This window comes from Orbicella faveolata, unplaced genomic scaffold, assembly GCF_042242905.1.
Source record: "Orbicella faveolata isolate gen_17 unplaced genomic scaffold, um_ofav_v1 contig_12, whole genome shotgun sequence".
Taxonomy (NCBI): Eukaryota; Metazoa; Cnidaria; class Anthozoa; order Scleractinia; family Merulinidae; genus Orbicella; species Orbicella faveolata.
The window spans coordinates 33,773,441-33,791,217 of record NW_028301539.1 but is presented as its reverse complement, the minus strand read 5'-3'; the positions used below and the strand labels follow the sequence as shown (position 1 = coordinate 33,791,217).

Below are 17,777 nucleotides of genomic sequence, written 5' to 3'. Positions count from 1 at the left end.
AAGAAAACAGGGATAGTCGTCGCAATTCAAAGCTCTAGTCTAAAAGATTGAAAGTTATTACTGCAACCTGGATTTGTTGTAGTTTTGAGTTGTAAAGGTTGATGTTTATGTACAGAACGATTGAATTTGGTAAGAGTTGGGCAGATCATGCCAGAGTGTACTGACGATGTCTCGCGGAAGGTCCAGTATCAAAAGCATTTTTTAGTGAGGGAAATAGGCTGAAAACAAACCTAAGACAGAGATACGCGGTGGAGACTGTTATTTATTTTCCTGGTTGGCTAAAGTAGAAAAGAATAGGGTTTTCAATGATTCCGGAACATCTTCCATAAGAGAAAAAGTCCCCGGGAAACAGAAGTTTCTAGCTTCCCGAGTATTCCGCAGTCAATAATCTTATTGCAAGGCGACGGCAACCCTACGCACTCAAGGAAGCGATGAGGAAATCACGATAAGCAAGATTTACATGGCTCCAGAACACTGCAAAAAGTTTCATTAATATGAGTTAGTTTCGTTTATCTTCTTCGTGGTCATAAAAGCACTTGATTTATCATTCAGGTATCGCCGTCACTTTTTGATTTATTGTTGTTTAGGTAAACAGCTAATGGCCTCCAAATCAGAGTTGTGAAGTTTCAGACTTGGTGGAGTTTTCTGGGCAAACGCCTTACGACTGTCATTTCTGTCGATTTGAACGTTATCGATGGTTTTAAGTTGTTTGTTTACTTTTCGTTATATCTGTTTTTAGACCAAATGATACTTTGCATAATTATGCTACTAATTTTGTGAAGGTGCAATGTTGCATGATCATTTTATACGGTATGTGCTATGCCTTAATTATGGTGGTTGTATTCGAGGTGTAAAGTTTTTTTCTTTTTAGACAAACAAACCCTACAATGTGATAACGAATTTTGAAGTGGTTTCTTTATTTAAAAGTTTGGAATTTCGCGGTCTTCCAACCTGCTAGCGGAATGTTACAGTTTTGATATGAAAAAACCCAGTAGATACATACATACATACATACATACATAAACTTTATTTTTTCTCGAATTTAAGAGTAGCTATTATACAAGCTAATTTTTCCGAGGGAAAAATATCAAAAGAAATCAACATAATACACAGTAACATACAAACTACAATTCTGTGGGATATTTACAATTAACGGCTAAAATGAAATAAATCTGTATACTGAATATTTTAAAATGCGATATTAAGCAAAAATTTAATTTGCGAAATGTTCCAAATTTACATTAAGCTAAAGCTAGCTAATACTTTTTTAAAGTCATAAAGGTTCAAAGTTCGAACATTGTCCGGCAGTGAGTTCCACAGTTTAACGACATGATAAGATCTGTGAGCCACTGAACTTGGAAAGTAAATCATGCATGAAAGGGTGTTATGAGGCATTGCTCATTAAGAAACTACTTGTGATGTGAGGGCAGTCTAGCTTTCGAACAAGCCCATAAAGCCTTTTTCCATTCAGGGGTGGGTTGTGATATTTGCAAAATGAAAAAGTTCATCGTTAAGAAGCTGTTTGTTACTCAGGCCTTCCTACACGTTTTACATCAAGTGTATCTATAGATGTCTTCCTTGTGCTGTAGTCAAAAACGGCAGGATCATTTTTTTTGGTCAAAAGTGAGCTATAGACTGAACGAAACACTCGAGCCTGCGGTAAGTAAATAAATAATTAATACTTTCCCATCGCGGTAACTGATGTACAAGTAGCGCAGTGTGATAAGCGCTGGCTCGCCATGCGCGACATTGGGAGTTCGAAACCTACTGGTGGCTGGAGAATTTTTTTCCTTTTCTTCTTCATTGCTTTTTTTCTTTTTCTGTAAAGAAACCATATACCGAAAGGTAGCGTCTGTCTTTCCGTTTCTTGTGTTAAAAAAATCGTCTGGACCCTTTAATCATTCGTTTATATCGATTGCCGCTCACAATATCACGTAGGTTTGTGAAGGAAAAAGTCAAAAACAACGAAGACTTTCCCTGAATCGAATCGCTAAGGAAGAACCAGAAGTATTTTCCTTACAATGAAAAAAATAGTTGTACCTTCTACCTCTCGAAAATAACTAACTTTACACGCTGCAAGCGACTGTAAAACGGCCTTAAAAGGCTGAGGTTCGAACCCCGGGCGGGGGTGGGACTCCTATATGAAAAGGTCGCGGATGCTTGTCGTCTCGGGTACAAATCAAGGATTCTGGTCTCACTTAGGGTGTTGATGACGAAACGTCACCATTTTTAGCTGTCAAAGTATCCTTTGGGGTGCACTCGAGGAAATAATAATAAAAGAAACGTTCTCATTTGATTTCTGTTTTCAGGCTTGATTTCCGCTGATCTCTCGAGTACGCGTCGGGTGTACGAGTGCGCGCGGGATCCTTTCTTGAACAGTGGCTAGTGATCGAACCTATTCCGTTTTAAGTGGCATCTTTTAGGGGTCTAATGAAGCTCAAGCAACGTCCGCATAAGTCTCTCTTAGGAGTTAAATTCAAATTTTCCGAAGAACATCCCTTGCCTTTTCATACGGGAGTCCCCCCCCCCCCTCCCCTCCCAGGGGATTTCCAAATGTAGTGAACTGAGTGAAGGAGTGATAGAGTGAAATCTTTTCACCACTACAACTTGGAAAATAATAAATATTTTTCAAGTTAAGAAAGAAGTAGTAGTAAGTTTTAGGTACAGGCCAGGGAGCGTCAGAATGTTGTTACCGCGCAATTTAGGGACTTTAAGATATGGCACGGCTAGGCAGATAGTGAAGATCACTTCCGGTGACGTCATGACGCGCGTACCAGTACGGCTTTCGCGCCGTAGCCTTGCTTTCTACTACGGGAAAGTGCCTGCTTTCACGTACTCTTCACTACGTGATTATAAGCCTGTTGTTTACTTCTCATTTTAACGCTTTTTGCACTGTTTGAACAGCCTGGTTTGAAGACAAAGTTTTCAATCGTAAAAGTCAGTTCTAAGATCATTGTTTCTTTGTCATTTGTACGGAAAATTTGAACGATTTTAGCACCTACCGCGAGATGATCAATTCAGTCATATTAGTATCGGGCCGAACAGCCGCGGTTTATAAGAAAGCTTCGTATGTTCTAATCTGAGCTATAATTGTTTATTACTGTTCAAAATGTATTTTATTATAATCGAAAGTTTGCATTTTCGGGCTTATCACGTAATCGTTGTACGCAAAACCTGTCCGTGTTGAAATCGAGCTTTTTTATATCAGAGTTTATATTTTGTTTTGTGGTTGGAATATTACAGGCGGTTCTATCAAGTTCTAAAAGGTAAATCTGAGTTCTGGGAGATGTAAGACGGATACAGGAGAAGGAAATCATTGTCATTAATCAAGCCTATTTCGTATGAAAGTAGAATGATCTCTGGTTTCCTTGAAAGTAGTCATTTTTGTAAAGACACGTAGAGACTGCACATACCGTTGCCGTACAGCAAAATCTTAATCATTTGAGTTTGGCGGGTAAAACACCGTTGCCAGCCTAGTCCCTCACGGCAAAAGTAGCCGTAGTAGCACCTCGCCGTAGCGTATCTTAAAGTCCCTATTATAGGAGGTAGTAGGGAGAGTAAACATATTCCTCATGTAGATAGGATACTTAGTTAGAAATAAACTTTTGGAGAGTAAAATCAACATATTGTGTATACGTATGTTATATAGAGAAACACAGTTGACTTTGTCCAATAACGTATCATAGAATGAACCTAAGATTCCATTTATTGAGAGCATCTAGTTTCTCAGTATTTCGCGCGCCGCAGAAATGCCACACCGATGAACAATAATGAAAGTGCGGTAGGATAAAGGCCTTATACAGTTTAACCAAAGTGGCTTTGGAGATCACTTTTCTAAATCTTATCATGACATTTAACTGATTATTTACCTTTTTGCAAACCGAAGAAACGTGTTTATCAAACTGAAGTTTGTTGTCAATGCTTATACCAAATATGTCGATGGACTCTTTCACTGGAAAAGAGAAAGTATGCTACGTAACATCAAGTATCGAGGCCTGATGTTTAGTTTCGTTGACAATCATACCGTTGTCATTGTACCATTGATTTGCTGTTTCAACTTCCTTACACAAGCATTCTTCTAGTGCCACCGGATCCCAGTCTAAGCAATTAATTTGATGGTCGTCAGGTACGCGTTTAGCTTAGCTCTCTTTATATGATAGAAAGGATCGTTTATAAATATATTGAAAAGAATGGGGCCTAAAACGCTACCCTGAGGCACCCCCGCTCAACAGTCTCCCATGACGAGAAGGTGTCACCAATCTTCACCCTCTGTTGTCTCTTTACAGGGCACAGCTGTCCTCGTCTAGTCCGTAGGGTTTGAGCTTGGCTAATAACAGTGGGTGCTGTATAACATCAACGGCCTTTGAAAAATCCATTGACACTATCCCCACGAGTTGCCCATCATCACCTCCACTCTTCTATCATTCTTAATAACGACGTCTCACAGCTGTGGAACTGTTTATACGAGCTTATAAAATCAGACAAAATAAAACTATAAAAGTCTTTTAGCTGTACGACTAAAATCCTCTCATAAATATTGTTGATTCCTGGCAAAACTGTGACCGGCTTGTAGTTTGCCTTACTCAATTCGTCATCTTGTTTAAATAGTGAAGTGACTTGTCCCATTTTCCACGAGGCTGGATACCTACATCGACTGATAGAGGAGTTAATTATATTAGCCATTGGCCTGGCAATCACAGCCGCTGACTCTTTAAGTAGTCTCGGAGAAATCGTGTCGTGGCCACAGGATTTTTGGACATTTATATCCAGAAGCAATTTCTCTACCAGAACCTGGTTTATGGGTTGAAATTTGAAGTAACCTTGTGAGTTGTGTTCATGAATGGGAAGAATACTCGGATGATTTGAAGGTTTTCAACATCCGGTCGTCAACATCCTCGAAAGCATCACGAACATTTATACTTAGATTCCAGTTGGAGTTTGTATCCTTCGAAGATCGTCATCAAAGAACGAATCATTTAATTTGGGTAGTGCACAAAAAGAATGTTCTTAATCCAGGTTATGCCGGTGTGGATAACATTTAAAAGTTTGTTTGCTCATACCAGCACAATTCGCATGAAACCAGCAATCACAGTTGTAGCACAAAATGGTGTCCTGGTTGCTTCGTACACTCCGTTAACATTCTCTACAAGGATACTTAAATCCCAGGCCTAGGTGGACCTGGGTTTGGATGAATATCCCCAGACAGTCTGATCAGTTGAAATGATCGAGCACCATCCACATCATTGGGCAGTCGACCTTGCAGAAACGTTCGTCTCCCACTCATGCAGCTGAAATCGTAAGCATACAAAAGACAAGAAGGAGGGAAGGGAATTTGTATCGCTGTTATAGTATCCTTCCCATATGACGCCTACATATCTAGCCTGCGAGCAGGTTCACGTTGGAGCAAGAGCGCGCGGCATAGCCGCGAGAGCGAAATCGAGCTGCGAAGCCGCGAAACGAGAAACTTTCTTGGCACCTCTTCACCAGACTCCTTCCCGCCGGATCGCTTTGCTCTTCGCCGCTAGCGCGCGTGACTCAAAGGTGTAGTACATATCAAGCATGGTTACAATCTGTTGTTCTGTGACTAAAAAGGAACCCAGAGGGAAGAAAAAAAGAGGCAATAACGGTAAATCGAGGAGAGCGGAGAGAGCACGTGCTGCCGCCATCTTGCCTTGCATAATCACCAAGTTATCTCCCTCATCAACGCTCAGTTGTACGCTTTGTCCCGTTGGATAAGCACTAGGAAATATCTCATTTCATTTTGCTTTCCCTGTTTCCTTTGACGCGACATTTTCAAAACAAGCTAACTAAAGAAGAAGTGTCCTCACGAGAAAAATTTGCCTACACTTTGAATTCCTTTCTAAAGCCAGTTCAATCAATGAATTTGCAATTCATTGTTGACTACTCCCCTGTTGTACTTTAAAATAAACAAACCTGCTTATTCTACCAAGCAAAAATTAAGAGGCGAAATGAAAAACACACATAGGGGAAACAAATGAAAGAGGAAAGGCGTGATCATTTTGCTTTCTTGATCTCCTCCATCCGGTAACTACTGACGCATAGGGGTTTACTGCGCTCTGAATTCGTCTGGTAACAACCAAACAATCTTAGAGTGGTGAAAGCAAGTTCGCAGTTGTGCAGTGGTATAAAATAGCTTTGGGCGTTGACAGTTACAGTAAATGTGAATGCTTTCGTTAAACGCATTGCCAACGACTTTGGAAAGTCTTTTTGTGGTTACTTTGGATTCACGTTCGGCTGAGGTCTATAATTGCTGTTTAAGACTCCAGCAACGGTCAGTAACCAATCAGAAAGTAGGTGTTGTGTCCTTAGCCAATCAGTGGCACGGCCAACCCAGGCATATCGTTAGGCTATCAGCACCGTGCCCCTTGAAACACGAACACCTGTTCATGTTAGACACCTTTACTATCGGGTTGCCTAGTGTTGCATGCATAATTTATACAGTTTAAATTTTTCGCAGCGGGTAAATTACATGCGTTATCACAAGAGCTCGTCGCCTAAAATTGTGTTTCAGAAGTCATAGTTTTGTATCATGCGTTTCGAGATCGGCAGCATGACTAAGTCAATCTTGGCTGTAGTTCTGATGATGGGGTGCAGTGGATTCATCCTCAGGTAAAAACTGTTATAAAAAAAACTTACAGATTACTACCACTATCATCTAACGTTAACACAAGCTTCATCCCACATTCGTCGCCAAACGTGAGGTGAATTGTCACAAGGTAAATTCAACCTTGAAGAGAGTTGTCTGGAATACATAAAACGTTGATGATTACTTTTGCAGAGTACATCGAGATACTGTGCTGAATGTCGGACGGCGGAACGCACCTATAATGTACAGAGCGCGAGCAATACACGATTATTTTTTCCAATATTTGATGCACTAATTAAAATTTTATTTCCGATGGTATAGCCGTCTAGACCTAAATCCCATAACAGTTATGCCGGATTCAGCTCAATTTTTGTCACACGGAGAAATACTATTTTCATAGGAAATCACTCCAGTAAATCGTTACTCTTGTGTTGTTTACGCTTAGCTGGCCTTCGCTAAGCAGCAAGTTCCTCTATGCTAGTACTGGGCTGTTACAATGCAGTCCACGTAATGAGCTAGCCTACCAACAAATCCCTTTATGAAATCGGGCAGTATTCAAATGACGTTGAATGTTGTTTCGCACAAGTTATCAACAGAATTATTTTTTTATTATTATTATCATTTTCTTTTTTTCCATCAGTTTTCGATTCTGGTCAAGCAAACTAAAATCAGCGGTTCAAAGCGCTATTGAACAAATTCAAAAGGCAAGAAAATCTTGCTTCAGTTTAAATCCTCATTAGTGTTAATCAGTTTTCGACAAACAGCCCGGAGCTGTACCTGTTCGTATCTTTTCTTTCGCTGAAACGTAACTTGGAAAAAGGAATTTTCTCTCTTATGTTAACTTCTCGTGATATTTAATCGTGATTTTGGGTCTGTTAATTAACTCACACAGCTGAACGTCGTCCAAAACAATTTTGATGTATTAAAATTGCTCCAGAAAATTGTTTGATGTTTGTGGCGTATAGTCTGCATGAAGTCTGTTGCGCTGAATGACAATGTTTTGTTTATATGCGGGTGACTGAATTGTTTGCAATAGATTAATTCACGCTATAAATTGCGATTGGAACCAAACGCAGTTTTCTCTTTCCACAGAGGCCCCGTCCACACGACGCTAGTTAAATTTGAAAACACTATGCCGGAGAAATCTAAAAACGCAACAATCACCGGTCATTTTGGATTTGTCTTTGAGGAAAGCTCGTACGGAAAAATCCCATAATATATCGTGATGTCATCGTTTTCGAAAAGCTCCTTTTCAAAATGTTTTACGCCCACACTAAAACTCCAAGCTGGCATTTCCAAATTCTTCCGGTTTGAAAAGCGTTCTCGAAAAGCTCCGTTTTCGTGACAGAATAATGTGGAAGGAAGGCCTAACCGTAGAAAAAAAAGCTGCGTTTTCAACTTTCTCCGGCGTAGTGTGAACGAGGCCTTATAAACATTTCGGAGTTCCTTATTCACACCAAGCTGAACGTTCGAACGCCCTCAAGTTGTGTTGATGCTGTGTCGACACTGTCGAGAACCGTTTTAAATCAAAGGAACACAAATGTTTGATAACTGATGTATCAGAACGGACGAAATTCGTGTTCCTGAGAGCTCCCAAAGAGTCTCGAGCAGTTGCAACAGTCAGGTGACAGCCTATATACACGCGAGGAGTCTGTTTATCTTTAGCTCATTATAATTACTGAACAATTATTCCACGAGGGCGCGTTGGATGGTAAATAGCCAAATTTCCCATGGGGAGCCTCTACGGAGGAGAGAGCTATAATCATCTCATATCCAGCAAGCGCGAGTGGAATAATTTTTTGATATATTGTTTTATTAAAAACGCTCTCAAAATATAGAAAGTTTAACTTAAGTAAAGAAACAACGCCCCAAAATATCACGCGTACGCTTACTATATTTGTGGAACATGATATGAGATCTCATGACCCATGATGGCTAAGCCAATGAAAACTCTCGAATTGCATTATCCAATGAAATGATTGGTCATATACCATGATGGATAGGCCAATGAAACTGTTTAACTTCGTTATCCCAATTAAGCCGACACCCTCTATTAAGCGGACACGTCACACTCACCCTGGTCCCGAAATTCACGTGTTATATTTCCCTTTATAACGAGCCCCTGTTCAGCAGACACCTCTATTAAGCGGACGCGGACACCAGAATAAATTTTATTGGCTAATTTCTATTGTTAGAAACCTCTATTAAGCGGACACCGGACTGAATAGACAATGTGGCATTGGATTACGTCCTTGAAATAGTCGATTAAATGTACCCGTGTTATAGTAGCTTTATGAAAAGGGCATTATCACAAACAAATTAAAGTTGGTAATGAGTTTGATTTGCAGGGCAATGAACGTGTAATGAAAAACTTACTCATGTCTATCAGTCTGTCTGTCACCCACAAGTAAATGCTTATTCTTAGGAATAAAGGACATTTCTGTTTTTCAGATGCATTTTAGCAGACGATAGTCGCTGCAACGTATCTGTCTACAAAACAACTCAAGACCTGGTTTACTGTGTGAAAAATGGCATCCATTATGACAAGACGCGGCGCCCAAAAACCATCTTCCCAAGAGGTAAGCAAGAATTTGTTTACCACTCTTTATCATAAGAAGCGCTGCTGTTTGCTACTAGCTGGCTCAGCTGAACACTGGCTAGCTCTCATGTTCACGTTCGCTCATGTATTGCAATCCATTTCAGCCATCGCAGGTCAATCCAGATTTACTTTCAGCTGTTGCTCGAAGTACACCGGCTACTTAAGGGCCCCTTTGATGAGTGTGTGTTTGGCCATATTACATTTTTGCGAACTTCCTCATACCTCTAATAAATAAGGCAATCAATCAGTCTGTCAGTCTATCGTCCGTCAGTCTGTCAGTCCGTCAGTCCAGTCCGTCAGTCCGTCAGTCCAGTCCGTCAGTCAATCAGTCCGTCAGTCAATCAGTCCGTCAGTCCGTCAGTCTGTCAGTCAGTCAGTCTGTCAGTCTGTCAGTCCGTCAGTCCGTCAGTCCGTCAGTCCGTCAGTCCGTCAGTCTGTCAGTCCAGTCAGTCCAGTCAGTCCGTCAGTCCGTCAGTCCGTCAGTCTGTCAGTACTAACAAATCAGTAGCCCAACTACATTGTCAGAACATTGCATAAAAGATGAATTAAAAACGCGGTTATGTCTATCATCGAAAATCAATCTGTACAAATTTCAGAAATGGCTAAAAGGCTTATAAAAAGTATTTAAAAAATTAGATTATGTAAAAAAAACAGACTGAAAAAAATACAAAATTAAAAAAGAAAAGAAAAGAAATGTGAATGGTCTATCGCTAAATTGTGGCATATGTCTCGGCATTTTGATTGGTTCTTATTTATGATCTATTGGAGGACAGACAAAAAATGAAGTCATTAACATTTATTTGTACGTTTCAATGTCATCTAAAACAGTGACATTCCCCTTCGTGCTCGTGTGCCGCATTTTTGTTCTTACCATATTTTGACATCAACTGTGATCCATTACTGAACAGACGCACGGCAACATGGAATCTATTTGTTAAAATTATAATAAGCTAACTAGAGAATTTATTTTGGTTCTGAAATAAAAAGAGGTTAACTTTCAAATGAGAGTTTCCTCTAGCCGCCGGCATATGACGTCATCTCTCTTCTGTTTTCTTCTTTCAGATGACCCTGTGTTTGTTAATGTCTCTATCGAAATTGCGTCACTTCAGGTTGATACTAGCGACATGGTATGATATATCGATTTTATCAGCACGTAATGAACCTAACGGTATCCATTCACTTAAACATAATTTTAAAACGAATCATGGTAAATTTAAAATTTATGTTTTCATGAGGGTTTGACTCTTCTCACTATTCCTTGTACTATTTATTAAGCATTGACAAAGCGAACCAAGCGGTTCGACGTAACCTAGTAGCTTACATTTGGTATAAATCTACTATTGTTCAATCACAAATGCCGCTCTCTTATTGGCCACGCTGCTCACTATCTATTATGTTGTTTAGATAACGTTTTGAAATAGTAGATTTATACTAAAAAAATCAGATAGTTCGCTCTCTCGTCAACTATCACGAGCTCATAATCTAACTGTTGCTACTACATTTTTTCAGCTCTCTTCTTTGCTAGTGTCCAACTGACTAACTTATAAAATCTATTTTATTTCTGTAATAATATAATGAAGAAGTATTTACAGTACTTTGAGTTCCGTAGCCAGCGGTTTGTGTTCCTTCAGGATCGCTGCGTACGAAACAGTCAAACATCAGTTTTTCCTCCATCTTGTAGAAAGAAAGCTTTTTTAGGATTATCGCCAGGAGTCGTTATGTAAAATACTATCATGTATTGTTCTTGCTATTGGCTGAACTGAAAACAAATTTTGTGCACCCTGTAGGACTTTTCCATAGAGTTCTTCTTCAGACAGAGATGGCATGACCCTAATCTGGCATATGCTGAGCAACAAGCAGGGGGAAAGAAGTTTATTGTCTTCAAGGTTGATTTAGTGAAAGACTTGTGGACTCCGGACACGTATATTTACGGCATTAAGTCTATACAGACGGTACAGACTGATAGTGCAGTCCCTGCAAGTGAGGGTTTACGTATATCGCCCAACGGAGATGTGCTTTTTAGCACCAGGTATTCTGACTGTCATTGACTAAAATATCATAATATAATGCAGCTGTTTTAAGAAAGGTTGTCCTACAAAAGCGTATAAGTGTATTAGCGCAAGCAACAATTTTGAAAGGTAATATGGGTAATGTGGTTCACGGTTTCTTGATTGAAGCTCAAGGTGTTTCAGTGTGATAGAAGGAAACAGCACAAACACGTGAACTGGTGCTTTCCCTTCTTTCTTGCTGAAACACTGTCAACCTCAACCAAGAAAAACGTTTAACTATTACTATCCATTATGCCACTCGACAATGTCGAAAATGCTTTACTCGTCAAACTCAATTCGCGGTATCTGTCCAGTAAAAATTTTTCGATCAGAGGGGTTCTTCTTAATCAAACAATAATCATCCATTTTTTGTTCGCATTGTTGTTGTTTTGCAGACTCAGCATGACACTGTCTTGCTCTATGACCTTTCATGATTTTCCCATGGACAAACAGACCTGCTTTTTGAACATCACTAGTTGTAAGTACCTGGATTGTTTATCACCCCATGCCGACCCCTGCCGACCCCTCCCCCTCTCCCCGGCCCCTTGAGGAACTAGTAAGACTATCTTGATTTTTTTTAACAGTTTTCTACACAGACGAGGACCTTCATTACGAATGGGGTGAGTTGACAGTATTGGACGAAAATATCGCCCATTTTGTGCTCATGTCATACGAGAAGTCGGTGACAGCACAAGAGTTTACATCAGGTATGAATCTCTTTTCTGTAACTAACTGAGAGAAGAGAAGGATTAGTTAAACGGTGAATTGGGATTAATCAATCAAATAAATAAGATGACTGAGACTAGATAAAACATCGTGCTTTAAGTTAAATGTAAGGGTCGCAATGTACCTCAGTTCAAAGGTGTGCACTGAGTGCACAGATATTAAAAAAGTATTCAACACCAGTAAAACAAGAAATCGAGAAATTCCTTGTTAGTATACGGAAGGTTGAATGTGAATCAAACACCTTTGATTCACATGACCATCTTTGACTCCTCGGTCAAAGGAAAGGGAGACCGTTGATATCGCCCATGACGTCAAACTAAACTTTCAAAACAAAGGAAATTCAAGTTGGACTGGTGCGAGTTGCTTTGTTTTGGAAGTCTGCCTTCTGAGTAGCTTGCTTCCCAGCATGGTTGATTTTGTACCATGAGGCCGGGTCGTACAAAGGGGCTTATAGACCCACGAGTTTAAGCAGGAGCTCCTGGTTTAAGTTAACACCGATCAGACAAAAGTAGAGTTTTGAATCAAGTCATAGTAAATTATCAATTGGGCGTGAAATAACTACCGTAACTTCTTGTTTAAGATCATTGTTATGCTCTGTTATGTTTCAGGTAAATACGGACGGCTTACAATAACGTTCGAATTCAATCGACGAATCAACTTCTACCTTCTAAGTTGGTACCTGCCTGCTACACTGATCGTAGCATTGTCGTGGGTAGGTTTTTGGATCGATACCAAGGCGACACCAGCTCGAATATCGCTCGGAACAATCACGATCTTGGCATCAGGCAGCTTTCTAATTGGGGAACAGGATGGCTTTCCTAGCGTGTCCTACATACGGGCAATTGATATCTACCTGATCACGTGTTTTGTGTTTGTCTTCAGCTGCATGGTTGAGTACGCTATTGTCCATTACGCAAAGAGATTGATGGAGAATAGGGAACACCACAAGAAAAACGACACAGAGGCAGTGAGTGACCTAACTGGATATACTAAGCATTACCGTAGAAAACGGGATAGATGGCTTTAGTAAACTGTTTAGCAACCTGAAAAAATTCTGGGGCTAGTGGGGTGGATTGCTCATAACGTCCCATGCAAGGGGGAGGGAGGTTAACAATACTCCTAGCCACTTCATGGCGCCTTATATTCACATCATTGATTGGAATGGATTTAACCTGTACAGACTTTGAAGATTAAATACCGCATTTTCTGGCTCCGCCCGTTTTCTCTTCGACCGAAAGAGGTTCCAAGTGGGTTCCGTTACCTTTAGCTAATGCTTATATGACACTAACTAAAGATTTCTAATTAACAATTAGTTTATGAGCTCGAGATGTCCATCGCGTGATAGTTGAGAGGGCACAGTCCGAATAACTATCACACTTAAGCTTAGAAATCGAGAACGAATAATCTAATTGTTTAAGTGAAAATCTACTAGTCGTTCAAAACTTTAATATTAATCTTCATGATCTTCACAGACACTTCGAAAACGCGAAGACACGGTCGTCAGTTTGTTAACAAGTAGCGTGGCCAAACAGCGAGCGTCATTCATGATAGAATACCTAGTAGATTTATACTAAAATATTTTGTATCCGATATCTACTTAGGTAAAGGAGTCCATCCCTTCCAATTCTCGTCCCAAGGCCAAAACAGTAGCAAATGGTGTGGTTAACGCGGGATTCATGGATGTACTAACCACAGGGAATTCTCAAGACTTTCTACAGTGGACCAACTTCCTGCCAACTACTGACACTGTGCACAACACAGCAGCAGAAGTAAATAAAAAGCAGTCGTTCTTCAGATCTCACAAACCCCGATTCAGAGAGCGATTTGTGGTTTGCTGGGCAACAAAACTGGACGAGTTATGCCGCTTGACATTTCCACTGACTTTCTTGGTGTTGAGTATCGCGTATTGGGCCGTATTTCTTTCTCGCTGAATAAGTCAGTGTTGCTTTCCAGTGAAAAATGAACTTCAATGCAGAAGCTTTGCTCAAGCGTACAACCTTGTACTGAGCGGATCGTCAAACTTGAAGCATCTTCAGTCGACTTAGGCCCCGTGAGCACTACGCTGAAGGAATTTGAAAACGGAGGTCTCACTCAAGAAGAGCATCAAATGTTTTCCGTCCACACTGCGCTGGAGGAATTTAAAAACGCAACAATTACCGGTCATTTTGGATTTGTGTTTGAGGGAAACCTCGTCAGGGAAATCGCAAGATTATCTTTACGTCATTGTTTTCGAAAAGTTCCGTTTTTAAAATATTTTCCGTCCACACGAAAACGAAAAGCCATTGTTTTCAAATTTCTCCACTTTGAGGAGCGTTTTCGATTTCGCGACGAATTAGTATGGACGGTGGGCCTAACCATAGAAATAAAGCTGCGTTTTTAAATTTCTCCGGCGTAGCGTGGACGCTGCGTTAAGCGCGCAGAAATTCCAAATAAACTACCGTTTTTCAAAACATTTTCCCGATATCAAAAGTTTATGTTGTCATTTATGTGCATTTGTTTCGAGTTCGTGTTTCCTGTTTGGATGAAAACCACTCCAATGAAAACCTTTTTGTTTTATTCCAACTGTTAAGGTCGTTTGCATTATTTGTTACAAACATTCACAAGAACTGCACAAAATATACCTACAGGCGAAAATGGAGCGATTAAGAATAACAAATTAATCGTCACATTAGTGTTCCTAGAAAACCAGCGCCTCTTTTAATTAATCATCAAGAAGGAATAAATAAAAGAATTAAACTTTGTAGCCAACTCATTCTATCTCATTAATTTGTACTCTTTGATGTTCAAAATGGCAGCCCAAACAACAAAAAGATTTTCTACTTTATAAAACGACTGTGAAAGATCCCAAGGGTCTGTTTGATTTTGGGGAACCCTTTCCTTGCCATCTTGAAAGACTAAGCTTCTATACTGATTGCCATTTATTTCTTCAAATGTTTGTGGCGAGAATTTGCTAGTACATCACGACGTTAGACTTCTTCTATATTTTCATCACGTCATCATGTTGACTGTGCGCAGCCTGATTAGATATTGATGGGCAGTCAGTGTTTTCTTCAGATGGAGAGGGAAAAGGATGGGGGGGGGGGGGGGGGAGGGAGGGAGGTGAACGGGGAGACCGATAGTCTGCATATATCCGTAATTATAATTTTCCCTCTCCAGTAATAGGCTCACCGATAACCATGCAACGCCCTGAAAAGAACATTTAACGCCTTCACCCCCCCCCCCCCCCACCCCCGCCTCCACAAACACCCCTTTTTTCCAAGTGTGTGTTATCTAGTTTGTCTTGAAGCGTGGATTATCCAGAGTTCCATGCAAGGAAGGCGGAGGCAGAAATGTATGGACAGGAATCCCATGAGCTACTCCAGGAACTGCACTAGGTACCATGCCCCCAACGCTGGGCTGAGTACTGTGCACAGGGAACTGGTGAAGGTCAGCCAAGCAGTAATTGGAACCAGGATTAGTAGAGAGCGCATTTCCTTCCATCATGACAGACACGTCACGAATTCCTTGCACCGCGTTACGCCAGATCTTGTAAGGGACTGCCAACAGAAGATAACAAGGCCAACAGGCGCACCAGGCTGGGTGACAGTCGAAGAAATGATTGACAGCAGAACAGTTTGTGACCACAAAATTGGCTCCAACCGTTGCCGTCATTTCAAGACATTCCAACGAGTCGTACCGCTTGATCCCTTGACTCTTCCACCAACGAAGAATCATGGGATTGAAGTTAAACTGTCGAGAAAGATATCCGAGCGTCTCTTTAGAAAATCGACTTACTTGTCCTTGATTCAATGTTCAATGCACAAATGTGAAGCGATTATGTTCCATAATAACTGGGAGTCATTACCCTTCCTTGCTACGGGCTCTACAAGCATATTCAAAGCAGGTGAAATTATTTTTGAGCATTACAAAGTATTTCAGTAGCCACGACACTTAGCTGAGTTCTATTGGAAATCTGCCAATCTGATTGGTTCTGTCAGTTAGCGTTTCGTTCGTTTAAGCGTCTACTCTCACTCTCTCGCTATTTTGAGTCTTCTGACCCTTTTGTTCAAAGACCGCGCGCCGGCCAAAATGAAAATTCGACTGTTTAGCTGTCAAGGAATCAACAACTTTGAAGTCTTACTACGTCTGATAATGACATTTTTGTACTGTCATTCTCGCTCGAAAACAAGTAATACGTGTACCTATCTCGAGGGACCTCGACCTCGTTTTAGCTGCATGAGCCAAGTCTACCGGTAGAATTTTTTCATTACAGATGTTTTGTTTAGCCGCTCTTATTATACTGTCTTCTATGTTTTTATTCCGCCAGCAGTAGTTTGCTAAATCCTGATATGAATTCGAACCCCGCCAGGACGAAAGAATCAGCTCTATGAAATGGCAAAATCATACTGAATCAAACTAAGTCTCGCGTGCGCGGCCACCGACCTTGCTTCGAGAAGAATTCATATTTTAAAATCAATCAAGACCACTGACCTCTATAGCAAAACTCGCTTTTTCACGCAGCATGTCCTCAGCCATGTCGAGTCCATCTTCTAATTTACGTCTCACGTTAGGATTGGAAGTATCAACGCTGACCACAAACTCCGGTCGAATATATCGCTCCTCGTAAAAGGAGGTACCGTGCTCATTACCCCACCGGGCATAGGGGTTCCGCCAGGGTGTGCTGTTAGATTGGATCCACCACTCGGGATCCCGAAAACTCAAGTATTGTCCCCTGTTGTTCAATCTGATCGTCGTTCACAAAAAAGGAAATAAAATAAGAAAGAGACGTCAGCTTAATTTTCAACACTGTTAGCTTTAATTGTGTAGACTGTAGTTTGTTTTTGAGGCCTAACTGACGAAGAGTTGAAAACCTTACAATTGGCTCCGCAGGTGTATCAAGAATTTTATTCACGAAAATTGGCCGAGTCGTGTTTTTCGGCTATTTAGCAAATCCAGCCATTGAAAAGGTAAATAATTCATCCGTTTGTCTCGTGAAATCTCGACAATTTTTTTTCCAAACGATTTCGTCTTCTAGCAAAATCGGCGAGACTTTGATACGACCAGTTTCTGGCGCTTGAAGTATTCCGTAACCCAAAGAGATCAAAATATGTCAGCTAGATGTATACCTTGAGGTAATACCGCATTAAAACGATATTGAAGGTAAAAAAGTGACTGGTTTTAAGTTCTAACGGCAAAATTTACAAACCAAAAGCTTAAGCTGTAAGACGTACCTTTGCCCGTGTGGGACGTGTTTGCCGCAAGTTACAAACAGCAAAAGCGGACGATTAAGGATCTGATTGCGGAAAGCTTCCAGGTCACTAGTTGACTTTACAATGTTGGTCTTCAACGTGTTAGTAAACTCTTCTTTATCGCTAATGATTGAGACTTGTGTGTTATCTGGGAGGCGTACGTGTGTGTCGTCAGGGCCGCTTTTGTTCACTCGAAATTCATTCGGAGGGACAGATTTAAACACCGAGAATGAAATCAAAACGACTTCTGGCGAACTCTGCATTTCAAAACTGTATCTCAGTCTTTGAATCAAGTAGCAATACGTTCTAATGGAATAATTTAAATGCTCATTAAAAACAAAGTAGCATCAGTTATACGTAATGTATACTATTTTTGTTTACAGCTGTACAAATACTACTGAACACAATGTCCGTGTTTTAACCTTCACTACTGACACAGGAAGACTTTTCCGACTGTCAGAAAACAGCATAAACTTAAGTCACGACTGAAAATAATATTTTCAACCAATAAAACTAAAATGCTACAACTTGTAACCCAACAAGAACCCCGGACAACCTTACCATATCAT

At 40.5% G+C, this 17,777-nt stretch overlaps 2 protein-coding genes across 2 annotated transcripts; one reads left to right on the top strand and one right to left on the bottom strand.

Annotated features, from left to right (window-relative positions):
• Positions 1 to 6,471: 6,471 nt before the first annotated feature.
• LOC110057812 (gamma-aminobutyric acid receptor subunit pi-like) lies at positions 6,472 to 14,732 on the top strand. The gene is made up of 8 exons (XM_020764412.2): positions 6,472 to 6,630; positions 9,059 to 9,186; positions 10,269 to 10,333; positions 10,994 to 11,235; positions 11,650 to 11,732; positions 11,839 to 11,961; positions 12,589 to 12,947; positions 13,582 to 14,732. Exons 1-8 carry the CDS (start codon positions 6,551 to 6,553, stop codon positions 13,909 to 13,911), a joined length of 1,410 nt encoding a protein of 469 aa, XP_020620071.1. The 5' UTR covers positions 6,472 to 6,550; the 3' UTR covers positions 13,912 to 14,732.
• Positions 14,518 to 17,475, bottom strand: LOC110057904 (uncharacterized). Its single transcript, XM_089283402.1, has 3 exons — positions 17,191 to 17,475; positions 16,451 to 16,703; positions 14,518 to 15,709 (listed from the first exon to the last, which is right to left on the bottom strand). Exons 1-3 carry the CDS (start codon positions 17,469 to 17,471, stop codon positions 15,251 to 15,253), a joined length of 993 nt encoding a protein of 330 aa, XP_089139528.1. The 5' UTR covers positions 17,472 to 17,475; the 3' UTR covers positions 14,518 to 15,250.
• Positions 17,476 to 17,777: the final 302 nt, after the last annotated feature.

Excerpts from the sequence above, each read along its gene's own strand:
- LOC110057812 (XM_020764412.2), top strand. The coding sequence starts at position 6,551 with ATGCGTTTCGAGATCGGCAGCATGACTAAGTCAATCTTGGCTGTAGTT. Across the intron at positions 9,187-10,268 it reads AAAAACCATCTTCCCAAGAG|ATGACCCTGTGTTTGTTAAT; the intron begins GTAAGCAAGAAT and ends TTCTTCTTTCAG. Across the intron at positions 10,334-10,993 it reads AGGTTGATACTAGCGACATG|GACTTTTCCATAGAGTTCTT; the intron begins GTATGATATATC and ends TGCACCCTGTAG.
- LOC110057904 (XM_089283402.1), bottom strand. The coding sequence starts at position 17,471 with ATGCAGAGTTCGCCAGAAGTCGTTTTGATTTCATTCTCGGTGTTTAAA. Across the intron at positions 16,704-17,190 it reads CACGTCCCACACGGGCAAAG|ATTGAACAACAGGGGACAAT; the intron begins GTACGTCTTACA and ends AACGACGATCAG. Across the intron at positions 15,710-16,450 it reads AAGCGAGTTTTGCTATAGAG|TTTAACTTCAATCCCATGAT; the intron begins GTCAGTGGTCTT and ends CTTTCTCGACAG.